At 46.2% G+C, this 21,953-nt stretch overlaps 1 protein-coding gene across 3 annotated transcripts in view; it reads right to left on the bottom strand.

Moving 5' to 3' along the window:
- nr3c2 (nuclear receptor subfamily 3, group C, member 2) overlaps positions 1–21,953 on the bottom strand; it is a 513,177-nt gene that overhangs the window by 129,869 nt on the left and 361,355 nt on the right. For all 3 annotated transcript variants that reach the window (XM_072496087.1, XM_072496088.1, XM_072496086.1), the window contains exon 5: positions 15,588–15,908. In XM_072496087.1, coding sequence (XP_072352188.1) covers positions 15,588–15,908 — 321 coding nt within the window. The remainder of the gene's footprint in view (positions 1–15,587; positions 15,909–21,953) is intronic.

The following is a 21,953-nucleotide window of genomic DNA, read 5'->3' as shown; positions in this document are numbered from 1 at the left end:
TGGGGGGGTGGAGTCCCGATGTCTAGCGAGGGGCGGAGGTGGCCTGTCTCTTAACTTTGAGATTGGTGTGCTCTTGTAGAGTTAGGCTTGCTGGCAGCTTTCGGTCCCGCCTCTCAAGAATGATGGCTCAAAACACTCCCCCCTGCTTTTTTTTGACTAAGTGTCAGAAGAGCTGGAGAGAAAACCTGGCTATTTCTCTGGGAAGAAACACGTGGGTGTTCAGTCAGGACCTGACACGTTGCCATTTTTTTTGAAAATTCCACGTGCTGTGTTGGGAATGTTGCCTCCTGGGAGATGGATTTCTATATCCAAGTTCTCTGTCCTGTGGAGCAGCATGTATTTGAATGGAAAGCAGCTGGTGCTGCTGATGTTGGCTTTGCTGTGCCTCTTGTTCCTCATCAGAGGTGCAAGTTTGAGCTGCTCCTCTGATGTCGGGAAAGCTGCCTGCAGCGAATAAATAGTGCAGGTGAAGGCGAGAGAAGTGCAAGGCAGGTGAACTGACTTCAACAAAGTTGGCAATCACTGTAACACTCAGTGAAAAGGTGAAATGTGAGCAACAGCCTCTCACCTGGCCCATGGCTGCAGCTCTTCAGTCTCACCGATCAAAGGTTTCCCTGTTTCACTGAGGAAGTATTCTCCACTGTGCCACCTGGAGAGTTGCTGTCAGCTCAGGAAATTGAGATACTAGCTATTAAAGCTGGAATTTGTGGTTAAAACAGCACTTAATTACCTATTTGAATATTTAAAAAAATGCCTGACAGGGTGAAACCTGGAAGTGGACGGAATGATGCCAGGAATTTAATGCAACATAAACTTTTGGGGGAAAAAAACAAAAACAGAAAATGCTGGACAATCTCAGCTGGTCTGACAGCATCTGTAGAGAAACACAGCTAACATTTCGAGTCTGGGTGGCTCTGTGTAAAATAACTTTTAGAGGATTTAACTCCGCACATGTGCCCACCTGTGCCTGTTAAAATTCCCCCCTAAATTTCAATAGTACTTCTTTGGCTGTAAAGCACTTGGGGACAACATGAGGCTATAATAGGTGCTATATAGGCACTAAAAGTTTTTTTCTTTACATTTTCACACAGATGTTCAATTTTCTCTGATTAGTTCATTAATATTATTTGTTACTGTATTTTCATTAATAGTTATTAGCCTAAATATTTTAAGTAACTGACAAAATTAAAATAGTGCACAATAATGCAAACCAATGGACTATCAGACGATTAGCATGGCATGGCAGAGTGGCACAAACATCACAATAAATCCTGTATTGTGTCAAAGTGAGCTGACTGTAACCTGACATAATAATGTGAGGTCTAAAATATTTTTGGTTTCAATAGAAGCTGGGGCCTATTTGGTTTCTGAGCAAGCTACTAGTATGATGGCACAGTGGTTAGCAAAGTGAACTCATAGTGCCAGGGACTCAGGTTCAATTCCAGCCTTGGGTGACTGTCTGTGTGGAGTTTGCACTTTCTCCCCGTGTCTGTGTGAGTTTCCTCTGGGTGCGCTGGTTTCCTCTCTCAGCCCAAAGATGTGCAGGTTAGGTGGATTAGCCATGATGAAAACTGTCCCTTCGTGTCCAGGGATGTGCATGTTAGATGGGGTTACAGTATTATGGGGATGGGGTGGGCGAGTGGGCCTGGGTGGGGTGCTCTTTCAGGGAGTTGATATAGACCTGATGGGCCGAATGGCCTCCTTCTGCACTGTAGGGATTCTATGGTCCTAAGTTATGTGCTGTCATTGGACATGTGATAGGTTTCAGGCTTCTATACCTGATAATGCAGGGCTTCTGGGCCTGAATCATTGCAAGTTATCAAGCCCATAAAATCACACGACAAACATGATTGTGTTGTAGATGTCAATGAAGTTGTTTTTAAAGAAATGTTTTTATTCTCCATTTTCACATTTTCCTTCAAAATTTACACCCCACCCACAAACAGTAAATGGTAACAAATACAAAATCAATCCCCTTAACAATAACAACGATCCCATCCTCCCACCACCCCAAACAACGGCCCACCTGTCAATATATGCATCCAATAAAACAAACCCTCCCACGGTGGCAACAAAAAAACTAAGGTGAAAAAGAAAAAGGAGTCCGGGACCGCCCATGGTCACCATTGACCTATAGAGTCCACTCCCCCTCCACCCCCTACACTCAACGCCCTCCAACCTCTGAAAGAGTACCGTACATGATACCCAAGAGTTGTGTCCCCCCCCGCCCCCAGTCTCCAACTCCTCCCGTCCACTGCCTCTTGTAAAACCCCTCCCCCCAACCTCGGTTCCTTCCCCCCAACTTTCCACCCCGGCTAGACCACTCGGACCCCGTTCTGCCAGGCTCCAATGGCCGCAGCCCCTCCCCCCACCTCACTCCCGTTCACTGGCCGGCATAAACCGGCCAGCGTGGAGGCCCCCACCCGGGTCCCTTTCCCCCTTGCCCGGCCCTAGGAAAGCCCAGAAATCCCCTTTTAGCACACAAACCCCGCATATCCACCTACACCCCAAAGAGCCCTCATTTCGAGTGAAAGTCCCATCACTTCCCTTGTCCAAATATATACCTCATTGGCTCCTTTAGCCTCTACACCCGCGCGCAGTGAAACAAAAAAGAAGAAAATACAGTCATGAGGTTACATCGGCACATGGCCATTTCTCAATTTCTCAGTTCTTCCATAGTCCTTCTGCCTTCGCAAACTCCTCCGCTGTTACAAAATAAAAGTCCCTGAGCTTGTAAGTCACCCTCAGCTTCGCTGGATATACAATGCCACACTGCACCATGCTAATGTACAGTGCCCTCTTCACCCGGTTGAAGGCAGCCCACCTCCTCGCCAGCTCCACCATAAAGTCCTGGTATACACGTATACCAGCTCCAGCCCACTGCACCCCCCTCTTCTGCTTGGCCCAGCTCAGGACCTTCTCCTTCACACTGTACCTACGGAAGCACAGAATCACTACCCTTGGCGGCTCACTCGCCTTTGGTACAGGCCTCCACGACCGATGAGCCCGATCCAGTTCATATCGGGAGGGATCCTCCCCCTCCCCCAATAATTTCACCAGCATTGCGGCAAAATACTCAGTTGGCCTCGGTCCTTCAACTCCTTCGGGCAGCCCCACAATCCTCCAAATTCTGGCGCATGGATCTGTTTTCCAGGTCTTCCATTTTTGCTCGCAGATCCTTGTTAATGTCCATCACCTTCTGCATCTCCTTCCCCATCGAGGCAAGTTGATCACCGTGCTGCAATAATGTCTCCTCCAATTCCTTCAGCGCCTCCGCCACTGCGCTCGCCACCGCCTTCGTCACCGGGGAAATCGCCTCCTCCACCAGCACACTCAAAACCTCTCTCATCTCCTTCCTCATTGTCTCCATGTATTTTGTAAACTGCCTTTTGAATTCCGCAGCCATCACCTTAGTTATTTCTTCAGCCGTAAGCAATGCGGCCTCCCCTGGTGCTCCAGCCTCCATTTTCCTTGGTGACCCCGCGGTGACCTTTCCACTCCCCAACAGACCTTCAGCAGGTTTCCTTACGGACGTTCTTTTGCTCACCCTCGACATTTTTCTTCACTGTGTCTTCACTCTGCCGCCTCTGTGCCTTCTCCCTGCTTTTGCCGTCTCCGTGGACCCTGGGACCGGGCTTAAAGCTCCGAAAATGCCGTTCCCGAACGGGAGCCTTCCATTGTGCGGCTGCCTCCCGCCCGCCGTCACCGGAAGTTGTCAATGAAGTTTAACTACTATTCTTTTGATAACGAGTACATACATTTCATAAAGTATTATATTTTAAGAGATGATTTTGTGGAATACAAAGCTGAACCACAAGAGGCTGTGCATCATTATGAATGACTCCAGTACAAGCAAAGTACTGCTCAATATGAAACAGGTGCTTTACCTACACCTTGTAGTGCTCTATCTACTTATGATTCTTCTTTTACTGATATGACTGACATAGCCCAATTTCAAACCCAATGCCGACCTCATATATTGATTCTTGATCATTCTTATTCTAGTGCTCAGTTGCTATCTGCTCGGTCTCTTCAAACACTATTCTCAAAGCTGTCCCCAAAAACATTTTTTCCAAAAAAAGCCAATCCTTAATACCAGATCTTCCTTAGCATGCCTTTCCCCTCTTAGGACTTTTCTCTTTTTTTCATAGGATGTGAATGTCGCTGGCAAGGCTGCATTTTTGCCTATCTCTAACAGTCTTGAGAAGGTGGTGGTAACCTTCTTGAACCAATGCAGTTCATATACTGTTGGTACACCCACAGTGCTCTGAAGGGAGTTTGGGAATTTTTATCCAGCGATAGTCAAACGACATAGTCCCAATTCGGGGTGGTGTGTGACCTGGATGGGAACTTGTAAGTCGTGGTGTTCCCGAACGCCTGCCTAGATATTAGAAATTGCATGTTTGGAAGGTGCTGTTCAAGGAACAGACGTGGCGAGCTATTGCAGTGTGGCCTGTAGATATAACACACTGCTGCCACTATATGCCAATGGTGGTGGGAGTGAATGTTTAAGCTGGTGGATGGGGTGACAATCAAGCAGGTTGCTTTGTCCAAGATAGTGTTGAGTTTTGAGTGTTATTGGAGCTGCACTAACCCAAGCAAGCATTCCATCGCACCCCTAACTCGTGCCTTGTAGATGGTGGAGAGTCTTTGGCAACTGACAGGATGTGTTACTTCTACAGTATTTCCAGCCTATGACCTTTTCTTGTAGCCACAGTATTTATATGGCTAGTCCAGTTAAGTTTCTGGCTAATGGTAACCTGAATATGTTGATGATGGTAATGCCATTGAATATGAAGGGGAGATAGTTATTGTCTGGCACTTATGTGGCACATATGTTATTTCCCACTTATTCGTCCAAGCTTGAATTCTGTCCAGATATTGCATGAGGAGATGGACTGTTTCAGTATCTGAGGAATTGCAGATGGTATTCAACACTGTAAATTTATCAGCAAACACCCTCAATTTTGACATAGAATCATAGAATTTACAGTGCAGAAGGAGGCCATTCGGTCCATCGAGTCTGCATCGAAAAGAGCACCCCACTTCAACCCAAACTTCCAACCTATCCCCGTAACCCCACCTAACCTTTTTGGACACTAAGGGCAATTTAGCATGGCCAATCCACCTAACCGGCACATCGTTGGATTGTGGGAGGAAACCGGAGCACCCAGAGGAAACCCATGCAGATTTGGGGAGAACATGTGGACTCCGCACAGACAGTGACCCAAGCCGGGAATTGAATGTGGGACCCCGGAGCTGTGAAGCCACTGTGCTACCGTGCTGCCCATGTTAGAGACAAGTTCATTGGTGAAGCAGCTGAAGATGTTTAGGCCTAGCACAGTACCCTAAGGAATTTCTACATTCTGAGAATGTGTCATCAGCCATCCACAGTCATCTGTATAATGACAATATACAGTTTTCCCTCTCCAACAGCATCCTTGACACCCTGATGGTCACTAAGTTGCAGTTCTCTTGTCTGTCTAAGATCAAGTAATGATTGAGCCAGAACATTTGCAGTTTTACCATTGGAAAGACCAAAGTCATCCTGTTCAAACCAGGCGGAAACTCAAAGCCACAGCCTCTCCACGATCTCTATTCTTCAATGTTCACAGAAATTCAGCTGCTGAGTGCAACCTTCACATCTTGCTCAATCTTGAATGTACAGCCCATCACCATATACAATCCATCAACCTAATTTTACCCATTTTTGGAGTAAAACATTGAGGTTGAGGGACAAAATCCATTTTGTGATCACTTGTGCTTAATTTTCCCTGGATGGTTTCCCAGCGGTATAATTGCAAGTGGGAAACTTGCAGGTGTGCAAGGCCATGCCTAAAACAAGTATTAGGTACCCTACATTTCAAAGAGGTCTTCTAATACCTGTTGCAGAACTTCAATCAAAATTGGTCATCAACTTAACAGAGTTTGCACCACAAATGCTCCATCCAGTTTTTCAGGTCTCAGCAATCAAACCTCCTGTACTTAAAGGGGCCATTGGAAGCTGACCACCAAAAGGTAGTGATTTTATTTTTCAGTTTCATTTTTTGCAGCCGAGAGGAGCAGAATTTCAGAACAGAAATGGCACAATGCCTTTGGGCATCTGCTCACTTCATGAGGGTCTATGAGGGTCACATATTTCACACCAAAAATCTGTACAATTTTGATTGATTGATTTGATTTATTGTCATGTGTACCTAGGTACAGTGAAAAGTATTGTTCTGCGTACAGTCCAGGCAGATCGTTCCATACATGAAAAACATAGTAAGAAGTCTTACAACACCAGGTTAAAGTCCAACAGGTTTGTTTCAACCACTAGCTTTCGGAGCACGGCTCCTTCCTCAGGTGACGTTCAGAGCCGTGCTCCGAAAGCTAGTGTTTGAAACAAACCTGTTGGACTTTAACCTGGTGTTGTAAGACTTCTTACTGTGCTCACCCCAGTCTAACGCCGGCATCTCCACATCATGAAAAACATAGGACATACAATAAATACATAGACATCGGCTGAAACATACGGAGTGTAGTACTACTCAATAGAGAAGATCATGGAATCCCTACAGTGAAAGGAGACCCTTCGCCTCATCAAGTCTGCACAGCCCCTCTGAAAGAGCACCCTATCTTAGCACATGCCCCGTCCCGCCCTATCCCCGTAACCCAGTAACTCCACCTAACCTTTTGGTCACCAAGGGACAATTTATCATGGCCAATCCACCAGACCTGTACATTTTTAGACTGTGCAAGGAAACTGGAGCATCCGGAGTAAACCCATGCAGACACGGGGAGAATGTACAAACTCCACACAGATAGTTACCCAAGGCTGGAATTGGACCCAGGTCCCTGGCACTGTGAGACAGCAGAGCAAACCACTCTGCTGCCCAAAAATGTGTAAAGAGCTCAGTTCAGTCCATAAAAGTGGGTCACTCAGGAGTCTGGTAACAGCGGGGAAGAAGCTGCTTTTGAATCTTTAGTGCGTGTTCTCAGACTTTTGTATCTCTTGCCTGATAGAAGAGGTTGTAAGAAAGAATAACCTGGGTGGGAGGGATCTTTGATTATGCTTGCCCGTTTTCCCAACGCAGCGGGAGGTGTTGACAGAGCCAATGGATGGGAGGCATGTTTGTATGCTGGGCTGGGCTGTGTTTACGAGTCTCTGTATTTTCTTACGGTCTTGGGTCGAGCAGTTGTCATACCAGGCTTTGATGCAGCCAAATAGGATGCTTTCTATGGTGCATCTGTAAAAATTGGTAAGAGGCAATGTGGACATGCCGAATTTCTTTCGTTTCCTGAGGTAGTAGAGACGCTGTTGTGCTTTCTTGGTCATAGCGTCGACGTGGGTAGACAAGGACAGATTGTTGGTGATGTGCACACCTAAGAATTTAAATCTGTCAACCATCTCCATCTCGGCACCATTGATGCAGACAGGGGTGTGAATGATACTTTGCTTCCTGAAGTCAATGGCCAGCTCCTTAGTTTTGCTGACATTGAGGGAGAGATTGTTTTCGTTACACCACATCATTAGGTTCTCTATCGCCCTCCTGTACTCTGACTCATCGTTGTTTGAGATCTGACCCACTACTGTCATAACATCAGCAAACTTGTAGATGGAGCTGCAACCAAACTTTGCCACACAGTTGTGTGTGTATAGGGAGTATAGTAGGATAAGTACACAGCCTTGTGAGGCCCCGGTATTGAGGACTATCGTGGAGGAGGTGTTGTTGTTTACCCTTACTGAGTGTGTCTATGGGTCAAGAAGTTGAGGATCCAGTTGCAGAGGGAGGAGCCAAGTCCTAGTTTTTGGAGTTTTGAAATGAGCTTGGCTGGGATTATGGTGTTGAAGGCAGAGCTGTAGTCAATACATTCCTTATGTAGGAATGCTTGTTGTCTAGATGTTCCAGGGATGAATGTAGTGCCAGGGAGATAGCATCTGTTGTGGACCGGTTGTGGAGATATGCGAATTGCAGTGGATCAAGGCATTCTGGGAGTATGGAGTTGATGTGTCTCATGACCAACCTCTCGAAGCACTTCATAATGATAGATGTCAAGGCCACCAGATTGTAGTCATTGAGGCATGTTGCCTGGTTCTTCCTTGGCACCAGTGTGATGGTGGTCTTCTTGAAGCTGGTGGGAACCTCGGACCGGAGTATGGAGAGGTTGAAGATGTGCACGAACACACCCGCCAGTTGATCCGCGCAGGATCTGAGTGCACGACCAGGGACTCCGTCAGGACCCATTGCTTTTCAAGGGTTCACTTTCTAGAAGGCCGATCTGACTTAGGGGCTGCATGGGTGTGTCCGAGACTGTTGGGACAGTTATAAAAACGGACAATGGAAAGTACAGCACAGGAACAGGCCCTTCGGCTCACCAAGCCTGTGCCGACCATGCTGCCCGTCTAACCTAAAACCTTTTACACTTCCGGGGCCCGTAACCCCCTATTTCCATCCTATTCATGTATTTGTCAAGGCGCCCCTTAAACTCTACTATCATACCTACTTCCACCACCTCCTCCGGCAGCGAGTTCCAGGCACCCACTACTGTCTGTAAAAAACCTCCCTCGCACATCTCCTCTAAACTTTTCCCCTCGTACCTTAAAACTATGTCCCCATGTAATTGACTCTTCCACCCTGGGAAAAATCTTCAGACTATCCACTCTGTCCATGCCCTTCATAATTCTGTAGAAATCTATCAAATTTCCGCTCAACCCCCATCATTCCAATGAGAACAAACTGAATTTATCCACCTCAGCTCATAGCTAATGCTTTCCAAACCAGGCAACATCCAGGTAACCCTCTCCAAAGCCTCCACATCCTTCTGGTCATGTGGCAACCAAAATTGAACACTATATTCCACGTGAGGCCTAAGGTTCTATACAGCTGCAACATGACTTGCCAATTTTTATACTCGAATGCCCCAGCCAATGAAGGCAAGCATATCGTATCCCTTCTTGACTACCTTCTCCACCTGCTTGCCACTTACCCGTGGACCTGTACACCCAGATCCCTCTGTCAATAGTCTTAAGGGTTCTGCTATTTACTGTATATTCCCCACCTGTATTAGACATTCCAAAATGCATTATCTCTCATTTGTCTCCATCTGCCATCTCTCCGCCCAAGTCTTCAACCAATCTATATCCTGTTGTATCCTCATCACTTTTCGCAATTCCACCAATCTTTGCGTCGTCCGCAAACTTACTCATCAGACCGTTACATTTTCCTCCAAATCATTTATATATAATACATACAGCAACACCCCCAGCTCTGATCCCTGTGGAACACCACAAGTCACAGCCCTCCATTCAGAAAAGCACCCTTCCACTGCTACCCTGTTTTCTATGACCGAGCCAGTTCTGTATCAATATTGCCAGCTCGTATCTGATCCTGTGTTACTGCACCTTCTGTACCAGTCTGCCATGAGGGACCTTATCAAAGGCCTTACTAACGTCCATGTAGACAACAGCCACTGCCCAACCTTCATCAATCATCTTCGTCACTTCCTCGAAAAACCCAATCAAGTTACTGAGACACGAATGCCCCTTCACAAAGCCCTGCTGCCTCTCGCTAATATGGCCACTTGTGTCAAAATGGGAGTAAATCTTGTCTTGAAGAATCCTCTCCAATAATTTCCCAGCACTGTAAGGCACACCAGCCTGTAATTTCCTGGATTATCCTTACTACTCTTCTTAAACAAAGGAACAACATTAGCTATTCTCCAGTGATCTGGGACCTCACCTGTAGCCAGTGAGGATATAAAGATTTCTGTTAAGGCCCCAGCAATTTCCTCTCTTGCCTCCCTCAATATTCTGGGGCAGATCCAATCAGGCCATGGGGCCTTATCTACCTTAATGTTTTTCAAGAATGACAACACCTCCTCCTTTTTGATCTCAATGTGACCCAGACTATCTACACACCCTTCCCCAGACTCACCACCATCAAGTCCTTCTCTTTGGTGAATACTGATGCAAATTACTCATTTAGTACCTCGCCCATTTCCTCTAGCTCCACGCATAGATTCCCTCCCTTGTCCTTGAGTGGGCCCTTTCCCTGGCTACCCTTTTGCTCTTTATATATGTATAAAAAGCTTTGGGATTTTCCTTAATCCTGTTTGCCAATGACTTTTCATGACTCCTTTTAGCCCTCCTCACTTCTTGTTTAAGTTCCTTCGTACTTTCTTTAGATTCCTCATGGGCTTGGTCTGTTCCCAGCCTTACTGCCCTGACAAATGCTCCCTATTTCTTTCTGACTCGGCTCACAATATCGCTCATTATCCAAGGTTCCCGAAACTTGCCATACTTTTCCTCTTCCTCAAAGAAACATGCCGGTCCTGAATTCCGATCAATGGTTTGCTGGTTTCCTGCTCGAAGCGAGCATAGAATGCATTGAATTCATCTGGAGGGGGTGCGCTGTTGCCAGAGGTTCACTCTACCACATCTCCAGAGTCGGAGGGGAAGCTTGAACCCACAAACTACTGATGTGGAGGTGAGGGTGCTAAAATGGAGCAAAGGGAACACTTGCATTTCCACCTGTCCTCATTATGCATGCCTGGCTAAGAGCCTGGACCAAGAAAAGCATTAGTTCAGCAGGAAATTTGTTTTGACAAGTGAAGGGAATTGATGGTTTTGCTTGACTGATATCTTTAAGTGGTTATAATAAGTTGTACTTTCTGTGATCTATTTTGTCAATGTCTCAATGTTTATTTGGACAAGATTAAATGTTTGAAACCTATTTGTTATGGACCTTTTAATGATCTGCAGGAAATGCAGAACATTTCTGAATTGGTGTTTTGTTTCAACAGTTCCCCATATAGCTCATTGCTTATGTACATAGTGCATGCTAGGTGTATGAACATGGAAGGGACATGAGTTTGTATGGAGAATATAAGAGGCCACAGGAGTTTATGGGACATTGAGCTGGTATGGTGGGTATGAGGGGCCATAGGGACTAGGTGATGCGAAGGGGTGGCTGAGGTGTTGTGAGGCCTAGAGGGCTTAACTACAACAAAGAACAAAGAAATGTACAGCACAGGAACAGGCCCTTCGGCCCTCCAAGCCCGTGCCGACCATACTGCCCGACTAAACTACAATCTTCTACACTTCCTGGGTCCGTATCCTTCTATTCCCATCCTATTCATATATTTGTCAAGATGCCCCTTAAATGTCCCTATCGTCCCTGCTTCCACTACCTCCTCCGGTAGCGAGTTCCAGGTACCCACTACCCTCTGCGTAAAAAACTTGCCTCGTACATCTACTCTAAACCTTGCCCCTCTCACCTTAAACCTATGCCCCCTATGAACTATGTTCATTACAACTGGTATAAAGTCCCAGAAAACTGAACGGGCCTTCTCACCAGCGTGTCTCAACACTCAGCAAATTAGGAGCTCCTTCCGTGGTCAGTGGGATTCATCCTGCACACACCCGGGGCTGGATTCTCCAATTTTGAGGCTATGTCCCCACGCCAGCGTGGGAACAGTGGCGTTTTACGGCAGAAAAAATGGCGTGAAACGGCCACCGATTCTCCGTTTGGCTGGGGGCTCGCAGCCGAGCAGCGTAGAGCACCCGGTTCTAGCTGCCAATACGGCCCGGAGAATTGCTGGGTCAATGGCTGCGCATTCGTATGGCAGCGACCTGCAGCAGCCGCTCTGTGCAACATGGCGCCGGCTGCTCGCTGACCTGGCCTGCAAAATTGTGTCCCCCCTTTGGCCGGCTTGCGTGCCTTGGACTACTCCCCCAACAGTGCCCCAGCCCCTGGGAAAGTCCCTCCCGCCTGCGGATCGGCCCTCCCCCATTCTGTGGCGGCGCTGGACTGAGTCCGCAGCCGCCATGCCGAGTTCTCAACAGATGAGACCACACGTGAAACAATGCCGTCGGGAACTCGGTTGGTCGGGGGCGGAGCATCGGGGGGTGGGCCTCAGGCAATGTCCTGAGGCCGTCGATACAATACGCGGCGTACTCTCCGAGTATGCTGCTTTGGAGGGGGAGGAGCACGCAAAAGCATTGGTGCTCCGATTTGGTCATAAACGAGGATTCTCCGGCCGATCGCCGAATGCAATTTCGGCCTCGGCGACCGTAGAATCCCGCCCCCCCCACCTGGACTGGAAATTGTATGTGACTGACCACTTTAAACCAAGGCACATCTGCCAAGTCAGGAAATGTCCTGATTTGAGCTATCGGCCTAGGTGGTGGAAAGCTGGCCCCTTTGATTTAATTTTGTGAATATTTTTTGTTATTAGTTACTTGTTTTACTAAATGCATAAAACAGATATTTTCCACCATCTGTAACTGGCCTTTCTTTGTTACTTATTCCTCCTTACCTTTATATTAAATGTTAAATCAAAGTAATGTTATACATTTGCACCGTTATGTTCTTTTAGTGTTGAAATACTACTGAAAAATACTGTTTGGGCTCAAAAGAGCTCTATAAATAGTTTTATAAATGGCTTGCGTTGGCCTAAGCATTTATCAGTGTGTGTGGTCACAAAATGCGAGCAAGTTGTTGCATTAAACCTTTCCATGTGTTCAGTAAAATGAAGTCCAAGGAAGTGGTAAGAGTTTATTATCGTTTTATTATTATTGAGATGAATGGGGAATTTTGTAAAGGTTTTCTGTAATCAGGAATAAATAATTAGGGACAAAATATGATTTAATTGAGTCATGATAGACTTTAAGAGTATTTTCTCCAGTCACAGTATACCGTTTAAAAAAAAAAGGAGTATCTGTTTTGATGAAAGGTCATCCACTTAAAAAGTTAGCTCTGTTTCTCTCTCTGCGGCTGCTGCCTGACCTGCCGAGTATTTGTAGCATTTTCTGTTTTCGTTCCAGATTTTCAGCATCTGTAGTTTTTTGTGTTTATACCTACATCTATGCTGGATATTCAGCCAGGTATACAGATGGTTACTAGCGCAGTCTGTATATACGCACATACCTTTTGGAAAATATGGCCAACACTGAGTGCCACACAGCCTTAAAAAGAAAGAAAAATAATAAAAGCTAGAAACCATGATGATTTGTAGATCCATCTATAAATTCACACAGTACATTAACTACCAGGTTGTTCACTGCTGTTGCCATCACTTTGGCTTAATCCAAATTTCTCTCCCTCATTATCAGCTTTGTGCTTTGGGATGTGATCCAACAACGCAATTCATAAAGCAGCAGAATTGTTCAAGGGAATTCAAAATCCTTTTGAACGAATTAATTTTAATGAAAGCTTGCTCCAACACAGTGTTCTCTAGGATTTCACAAATCAGGAATAGCACATCACAAAATGCATTAACGACCAAGCATATAATAATACAATAATAGCCTTTTAAATCACGCAACTAGCTTTAAAAGCAAAAATAGAGAAACAGAGTTGGAGATATTAAGATTTAGGAAGTACGTCATCCAAACATAAAATGGGATCTGTCTATAACAGTGCCAATCACGAAATCAAAAATATCTAGCTGTAACTTTATTTAAAATGTTCCCACCGGCTAATGCAAGTGCTGAGTCAAATTGTTTATTAACTTAATTTGGTTTAATTCTGATAAATGAGGATCAACTATGGATGACTACTTAAGCAGAAAAAAACTTTTGTACGTGCATGCATTTATGTTTAAACATCCATGCATAATCTTACAAAGAGTAATTTCAGCCCCAAGGATTCTAATCTGAGGGAAACGTGCAAAACTATGGTGATGATATTCCTTCTTATCTCTGACAATCTACTGCAAAATGACATAGTGACGCCAAAAGTCTGCAAAAATGGATCAAGGCAGGATCACCATTTTATTGGGCAGTTCTCTAAGTCTAATGCCATAATTCTGCTGGGCCAGTGGCAGAACTCCCCAAAGAATTTCAGAGTTATGTGCATTTGCAGTAATACATATCTTATTATCCAATTTCTTGTAAGTGCCTTGGACATTTTAGAAATGCAAATGTTCTTGTTCTTGTAGGTGATTTCATTGGGCAGAATTCTTCCATCTTGCCTGTGGTGGGCTTGGTGACAGGCAGGATAGGAGAATCTAGCGGGAGCCAAAAAGTCAGATACCGGCCAGTGTAAAATCACATTGCAATTCTCCCAATGGTGGGCCGATGTTCCCGCTGGCAGGTGGCGTGAATGCCATTTGCATTAATTTGCTACTCATGAATGCTCAATCAAACTGCCCACTGACATCCCGTCAGGCCTTCCAATTTTGCGTCACACCAACAGGAAATTACGTTAATCTGAAACCCAATTGCTACAGAGTGGCATGAATATGGCAGTCCTCGCTAGAGACTTCAAGGTGAGTGCGTCAAAGTCTTTTTGCCATAGTACTCCACTGCTCCTGATGTGCTGTACACCACTCTGCTGGAGTAGACCAGTTCCTGCGCTTCATATGCATGCCGAGCTGGTCTTCATGGACAACATAGTATTGCTGGATCAACGGACCCCCCTGTGTCACCATTTTGGATCAGAACTGCGCCTGGGGTTGGGGAGTAAAGTGATCTCCTTTTCCCTGATGACACACACTAGTGTCTATCTGGACAAGACTGGGAGGTGGGACTCATGCAGCCACTGTAACAAAGGTCTGAAGTTTGACCGAGGGTGGAGCGCGAGGTGAGGCTGTGGGGAGGTGGAGATAGAAGGGGGGAGCACGAGGGCTCATGCTGGCAGGTAGAGGGACAAGGAGATGGATGCAGAAGATAAACAATGGAAGGCAGAGGAAAGACTGAGGGGAGGGAAGCTGGACCTCAACAAGGCTGCATGAAAGGCTCAGAAACAAGGAGAGACCAAAGGGACATCACATTGTTTACTGGAATGAGTGCACAAAGACTCCAGATGCGATAGGTAGAGGTCTAAGTGGGGCATGTGTGCCTCACAGGTGATAGGTTCTGGGGGGTAGGTAGTTGAATCATGGAACAGATTTCTTCTTGAGGGTGTTAGCCTTTTTTCTCTGGGTTGCTGATATCTTGCACGGTCTGGTCAGGACATTGATATGAGTGTGCTGGACTGGTATTTAAATATGGCACCACGACCTTCAAACTCATCAGATGACGGAAGACAGACAAATCAGCTGCTGGCCATAATTAACGAGGTTCCAAGAGCAGTTCTGGCCAGTGGGAAAGGCACCACTAGAAATTCTCCAAAAACAGAGAATTCCGCCCACTGTCTTTTTTTATTAGACACATTACTATATAGAGAGGAGAAGCTGATGAGTCAGTATTATTTTTCATACCAAATTGCCTGAATATTGAGTAAATGTTTTATAATTAAATACAATTAGTGGACACAGCTCTGGAAATCAGAAATAGATAATCAACTTTCAAGCTAATAGCTTCAAGTTCCCTCTGTCATTTACTCTGAATGTTTCAAAATATAACTTTAAGAAAACATCTTTTCATAAGCTCTTTGACGTATTTACTTTTAGGTTCAGTTTTATGCATATCTTATATATGTAGTTAGATAAATGCCTATGTCAATGCCTAAAATATAAATGCCTTGGATATATTTGAGTGGATTATTTGTCATATTCTGAAAAGTAACATGATAAGCAAACATTAGCATACAAACAAAAGGTAAGAGTATGGCATGGACATGGTAAAGAAATGAGAGTTAAAAGTTTGTTTCCATTCCTACCTGGAAGACCTTTCGCCCACTTCACAATTCGAACCATTTGTTTTTCTGCCAGCTTGTTCAAACTGGACAGCAGATGATTAGTTGTGTCTGCTTGACTGCTATCATAAGATGCATAAACCACGTCAGGTTCAATGGCTTCAAGAATAGTGATCAGGGATGGGTTAATGTGTGGTGGCATTAGTGAGAAATTAGGAACAAGCGCAGTGCTTGCTGTGGGTTCCGGTAAAGGAGCAGTGAATGTGATCCCTTCCTTGGGGCTGTGTGGTGGTTGCTGCTCTTCATGCAGCCCTTTCACCTTTCCCATCTTCTTAGACTTCCGTGCTAAGGGAGAAAGAAAATAAAAATACCTTTTTTTGAAGGAATTTTTTGTGTTTTGTTTCAGCTTTAATACCAGAATCTGTTTTTTATTTCCAAACTTTTATACATGTACGTTTACAAAGACTTCTAATGTCATCTCATGAATAGTCCTGTCAAGGAAGCCAAGAAAACCACTCATAACCTAATAGATATTAAATCTACTGTTGGTGAACAACTTAATCTTAAAATTGCTGCACAGACAAAAAGCTGTGCAGAAAAATTGCAGAGTGCTTCTGCTGATCAAGAAATGACCAAACCCACAAGAGACGCACTTGAAACTTATAGACCAGGTTAGACTACGCAAAGGATGGGTGGGGCAGGTGTTTCATTCGGGGCTAGATGCGAAAAACAGGGAGGTGGCTATACTAGTGGGGAAGCGGGTTATGTTTGAGGCAAAGACCATAGTGGCGGATAGTGGGGGCAGATACGTGATGGTGAGTGGCAAATTACAGGGGGAGGCGGTGGTTTTGGTAAACGTATATGCCCCGAACTGGGATGATGCCAATTTTATGAGGCGTATGCTAGGACGCATCCCGGACCTAGAGGTGGGAAAGTTGGTAATGGGGGGAGATTTTAATACGGTGCTGGAGCCAGGGCTGGACAGGTCGAGATCCAGGACTGGAAGGAGGCCGGCTGCAGCCAAGGTGCTTAAAGATTTTATGGAGCAGATGGGAGGAGTAGACCCGTGGAGATTTAGTAGACCTAGGAGTAAGGAGTTTTCGTTTTTCTCCTATGTCCACAAAGTTTATTCGCGAATAGACTTTTTTGTTTTGGGAAGGGCGTTGATCCCGAAGGTGAGGGGGACGGAGTATACGGCTATAGCCATTTCGGATCACGCTCCACATTGGGTAGACTTGGAGATAGGGGAGGAAACAGAAGGGCGTCCACCCTGGAGAATGGACATGGGACTAATGGCAGATGAAGGGGTGTGTCTAAGGGTGAGGGGGTGCATTGAAAAATACTTGGAACTCAATGATAACGGGGAGGTCCAGGTGGGAGTGGTCTGGGAGGCGCTGAAGGCAGTGGTTAGAGGGGAGCTGATATCAATAAGGGCACATACAGGAGAGTAAGGAACGGGAGCGGTTGCTGCAAGAACTTCTGAGGGTGGACAGGCAATATGCGGAGGCACCGGAGGAGGGACTGTACAGGGAAAGGCAAAGGTTACACGTAGAATTTGACTTGCTGACAACGGGTACTGCAGAAGCACAGTGGAGGAAGGCACAGGGTGTACAGTATGAGTATGGGGAGAAGGCGAGCAGGTTGCTGGCCCATCAATTGAGGAAAAGGGGAGCAGCGAGGGAAATAGGGGAGTGAGGGATGAGGAAGGAGAGATAGAGCGGGGAGCGGAGAGAGTGAATGGAGTGTACAAGGCATTCTATAAAAGATTATACGAAGCTCGGCCCCCGGATGGGAAGGAGAGAATGATGTGCTTCCTGGACCGGCTGGAATTTCCTAAGGTGGAGGAGCAGGAGAGGGTGGGACTGGGAGCACAGATCGAGATAGAGGAAGTAGTGAAAGGAATTAGGAGTATGCAGGCGGGGAAGGCTCCGGGACCGGATGGATTTCCAGTCGAATTTTATAGGAAATATGTGGACTTGCTTGCTCCGATACTGATGAGAACCTTTAATGAGGCGAAGGAAAGGGGACAGCTGCCCCCGACTATGTCGGAGGCAACGATATCGCTTCTCCTAAAGGAGGAAAAAGACCCGCTGCAATGCGGGTCCTATAGACCTATTTCCCTCCTAAATGTAGACGCTAAGATTCTGGCCAAGGTAATGGCAATGAGGATAGAGGATTGTGTCCCGGGGGTAGTCCATGAGGACCAAACTGGGTTTGTGAAGGGGAGACAGCTGAATACGAATATACGGAGGCTGCTAGGGGTAATGATGATGCCCCCACCAGAGGGGGAAGCGGAGATAGTGGTGGCGATGGATGCCGAGAAAGCATTTGATAGAGTGGAGTGGGATTATTTGTGGGAGGTGTTGAGGAGATTTGGCTTTGGAGATGAGTATATTAGCTGGGTACAGCTGCTGTATAGGGCCCCGATGGCGAGCATGGTCACGAATGGACGGGGGTCTGCGTATTTTCGGCTCCATAGAGGGACGAGGCAGGGATGTCCTCTGTCTCCTTTATTGTTTGCACTGGCGATTGAGCCCCTGGCAATAGCATTGAGGGGTTCCAGGAAGTGGAGGGGAGTACTCAGGGAAGGAGAGGAACACCGGGTATCTCTTTACGTGGATGATTTATTGGTGTATGTGGCAGACCCGGCGGAGGGGATGCCAGAGATAATGCGGATACTTGGGGAGTTTGGAGAATTTTCAGGATATAAGCTGAACATGGGGAAAAGTGAGCTGTTTGTGGTGCATCCAGGGGAGCAGAACAGAGAAATAGAGGACTTACCGTTGAGGAAGGTAACAAGGGACTTTCGCTACTTGGGGATCCAGATAGCCAAGAATTGAGGTACATTGCATAGGTTAAACTTAACGCGGTTGGTGGAACAGATGGAGGAGGACTTCAAGAGATGGGACATGGTATCCCTGTCATTGGCAGGGAGGGTACAAGTGGTTAAAATGGTGGTCCTCCCGAGATTCCTCTTTGTGTTTCAGTGCCTCCCGGTGGTGATCACGAAGGCTTTTTTCAAAAGGATTGAGAAGAGTATCATGAGTTTTGTGTGGGCCGGGAAGACCCCGAGAGTGAGGAAGGGATTTTTGCAGCGTAGTAGGGATAGGGGGGGGGCTGGCGCTACCGAGCCTGAGTGAGTACTACTGGGCCGCCAACATCTCAATGGTATGTAAGTGGATGGGAGAAGAGGAGGGAGCGGCGTGGAAGAGATTGGGGAAGGCGTCCTGTAGGGGGACTTGCCTACAAGCCATGGTGACGGCGCCGTTGCCGTTCTCACCGAAGAAATACACCACAAGCCCGGTGGTGGTGGCTACTCTGAAAATTTGGGGGCAATGGAGACGGCATAGGGGAAAGACGGGAGCCTCGGGGTGGTCCCCGATAAGAAATAATCATAGGTTTGCTCCGGGGAGAATGGATGGGGGATTTGGAACATGGCAAAGAGCAGGAGTAACACAATTGAGAGATCTGTTTGTAGATGGGACGTTTGCAAGTCTGGGAGCGCTGATCGAAAAATATGGGTTGCCCCACGGGAATGCATTCCGGTATATGCAACTGAGGGCTTTTACGAGGCAACAGGTGAGGGAATTCCCGCAGCTCCCGACGCAGGAGGTGCAGGACAGAGTGATCTCAAAGACATGGGTGGGGGACGGTAAGGTGTCAGACATATATAGGGAGATGAGAGACGAGGGGGAGATTATGGTAGACGAGCTGAAAGGGAAATGGGAAGAAGAGCTGGAGGAGGAGATTGAGGAGGGGCTGTGGGCTGATGCCCTAAGTAGGGTAAACTCATCGTCCTCGTGTGCCAGGCTAAGCCTGATACAATTTAAGGTGTTACACAGGGCGCATATGACTGGAACACGGCTTAGCAAATTTTTTGGAGTAGAGGATAGGTGTGCGAGATGCTCGAAAAGCCCAGCGAATCACACCCACATGTTCTGGTCATGTCCGGCACTACAGGGGTTTTGGGTGGGGGTGACAAAGGTGCTTTCGAAGGTAGTGGGGGTCCGGGTCGAACCAAGCTGGGGGTTGGCTATATTTGGGGTTTCAGAAGAGCCGGGAGTGCAGGAGGCGAGAGAGGCTGATGTTTTGGCCTTTGCGTCCCTAGTAGCCCGGCGCAGGATACTGTTGATGTGGAAGGAAGCCAAGCCCCCGGGTGTGGAGACCTGGATAAATGACATGGCAGGGTTTATAAAGCTGGAACGGATTAAGTTCGTCCTAAGGGGATCGGCTCAAGGGTTCACCAGGCGGTGGCAACCGTTCGTCGAATACCTCACAGAAAGATAGAGGGAATGGAAAAGAAGAAGACAGCAGCAGCCCAGGGGTGGGGGCGGGGGGAGAGAGAGAGAGAGAGAGAGAGAGAGAGAGAGGGGGAGGAACCAGAGGGATTCTCAGGGATGTTAATATATAAGTGTAATATGTATAGGTTGTTGTTATAGATAATTGTATATTGGACTGTTAAAATATATTTTTGGAGAATATTTATCTGGGACAAGGCAGTTGCCATTTAGTTTTGTTTTTGTTTATATATTATTTATTTCCTGTTTATAAAACTGGCCATTGTTATTTATATTGTTATATTACTGTGTAAAGGATACACAATGTACTGTGATGGTTGGCCAAAAATTTTCAATAAAATATTTTTAAAAAAAAGAAATGACCAAACCCTACTGAAGTTGCAGGGGTTAAAGCCAAATGTGCATGACAAGCCTCTACATCAAGGAGGCTAATCACAGGGAGCTCGCCATTAGTAGGCCAAACTTGAATGCTGCAGGATTTAAAGATAAAATATCGAAGAAATTATGCATTTGTCACAACTCTGAAAGCTTTTACACAATAAGATTTATGTTAATTCTACAGGAGATGCCCAAAAGGCCCAAGTTCAACACTGAAAGTACTTCACAATGAAATTAAGCAGCGACATGTGCTGGAATGGAAATTGCACTTAATTGGCCAAACTTTAGACCCAAAATAGGAGATGTACATAGAACTGCGCCCTAACTGAGAACTGTGCTTCCACAGGCAACCCGTTTATTGGAAGGAAAAATGGATTTGGGGCGGCTTGCTTTGCTGGCAGTGGTCCAAAATGGTCTCCATGTTACCATCAAATGGTTCATTTTCAATTAAAAAAAAAACATTCCTTTGGATCCAGGAGCTGCTGAAGTTCTCCCCGACTTCACCATAACGCTCATCCCCCTCCATCCTTGCTCACCCCTCACATCACTCAGCAAAGGTTTCATCCCTCAAACCACCTCCTTCCTCACACTTCCTATGTGGAGGCAACATTAGAGTGTCAGAGAGATAATTGAGAGATGCAGTGAAGAGGAAGGCAGGTTTTTCACAACAGTCTGCTTTCCTTCTACCTCCCCATTTTGTACTGTTTGTTGCCAACCAGCAAACTAGATCAGCAAGGTAGCATTGTGGTTAGCACTGTGGCTTCACAGAGCCAGGGTCCCAGGTTTGATTCCCCGCTGGGTCACTGTCTGTGTGGAGTTTGCACATTCTCCCCGTGTCTGCATGGGTTTCCTCCGGGTGCTCCGGTTTCCTCCCGCAGTCCAAAGTCGTGCTTGTTAGGTGGATTAGCTATGCTAAATTGCCCTTAGTGTCCAAAAAGGTTAGGAGGGGTTATTGGGTTAGGGTGGAAGTGAGGGCTTAAGTGGATCGGTGGAGGTGGGTCGAATGGCCTCCTTCTGCACTGTATGTTCTATGTTCTATGAAACCTTTAAGGTAACACATGAACTTAGCAACCCATTCTAAGCTATCAGGGGACCAACAAAAAAAAAAATGGGAAGAACGATTAAGCTCCACTGCGCTGTCTATGCTAGCACTCCTGAGAATGGTGCCATATTCACTTGATCACTCTCAAGCATCAGTCCAGAGTTAACCACCTTGATGGAATTGAAGAGTTGTGTAGATGGCAAAGCTTTAGGAGAAATATGAGCTTGCAGAATCAATTTGCCGTGGAAAGTTGGGGTGGTGCAGGGGTGCACAGGACCACCATGGTGCCCTTTGGAACTATACCTATCTCATGGATCCTCCTTAAGGAAGGATGTTTGCAGAACATCAAACAGATGTGCAGACATCGTGGGAAACAGATAGCAGGTCTAATGGTAAAAATGTATTATTTGCATTTGTTCCACCCCTATGGATGCAGCGTTCTCAGCGTTGAGCACTCAGCATACTCCAAATCTACCCTGGAGTATGTGGCACCAGAAAACTGAAAGAATCAATTTTTTGTTTTACATGTACAAAGATATTGGCCCATAAAGATTCCAAACTCAATAACACTTGAGCAATGTTTTCAGCAAAATTTACTGTAATATCTCATTGGGCTTTATGGCCATATTCTGGAGGATAGTACTTGCAAAATAGAATCATAGGCCAAATAAA

Source organism: Scyliorhinus torazame, chromosome 3, assembly GCF_047496885.1.
Source record: "Scyliorhinus torazame isolate Kashiwa2021f chromosome 3, sScyTor2.1, whole genome shotgun sequence".
Classification (NCBI taxonomy): domain Eukaryota; kingdom Metazoa; phylum Chordata; class Chondrichthyes; order Carcharhiniformes; family Scyliorhinidae; genus Scyliorhinus; species Scyliorhinus torazame.
This window is presented reverse-complemented; position numbering and strand designations above follow the sequence as displayed.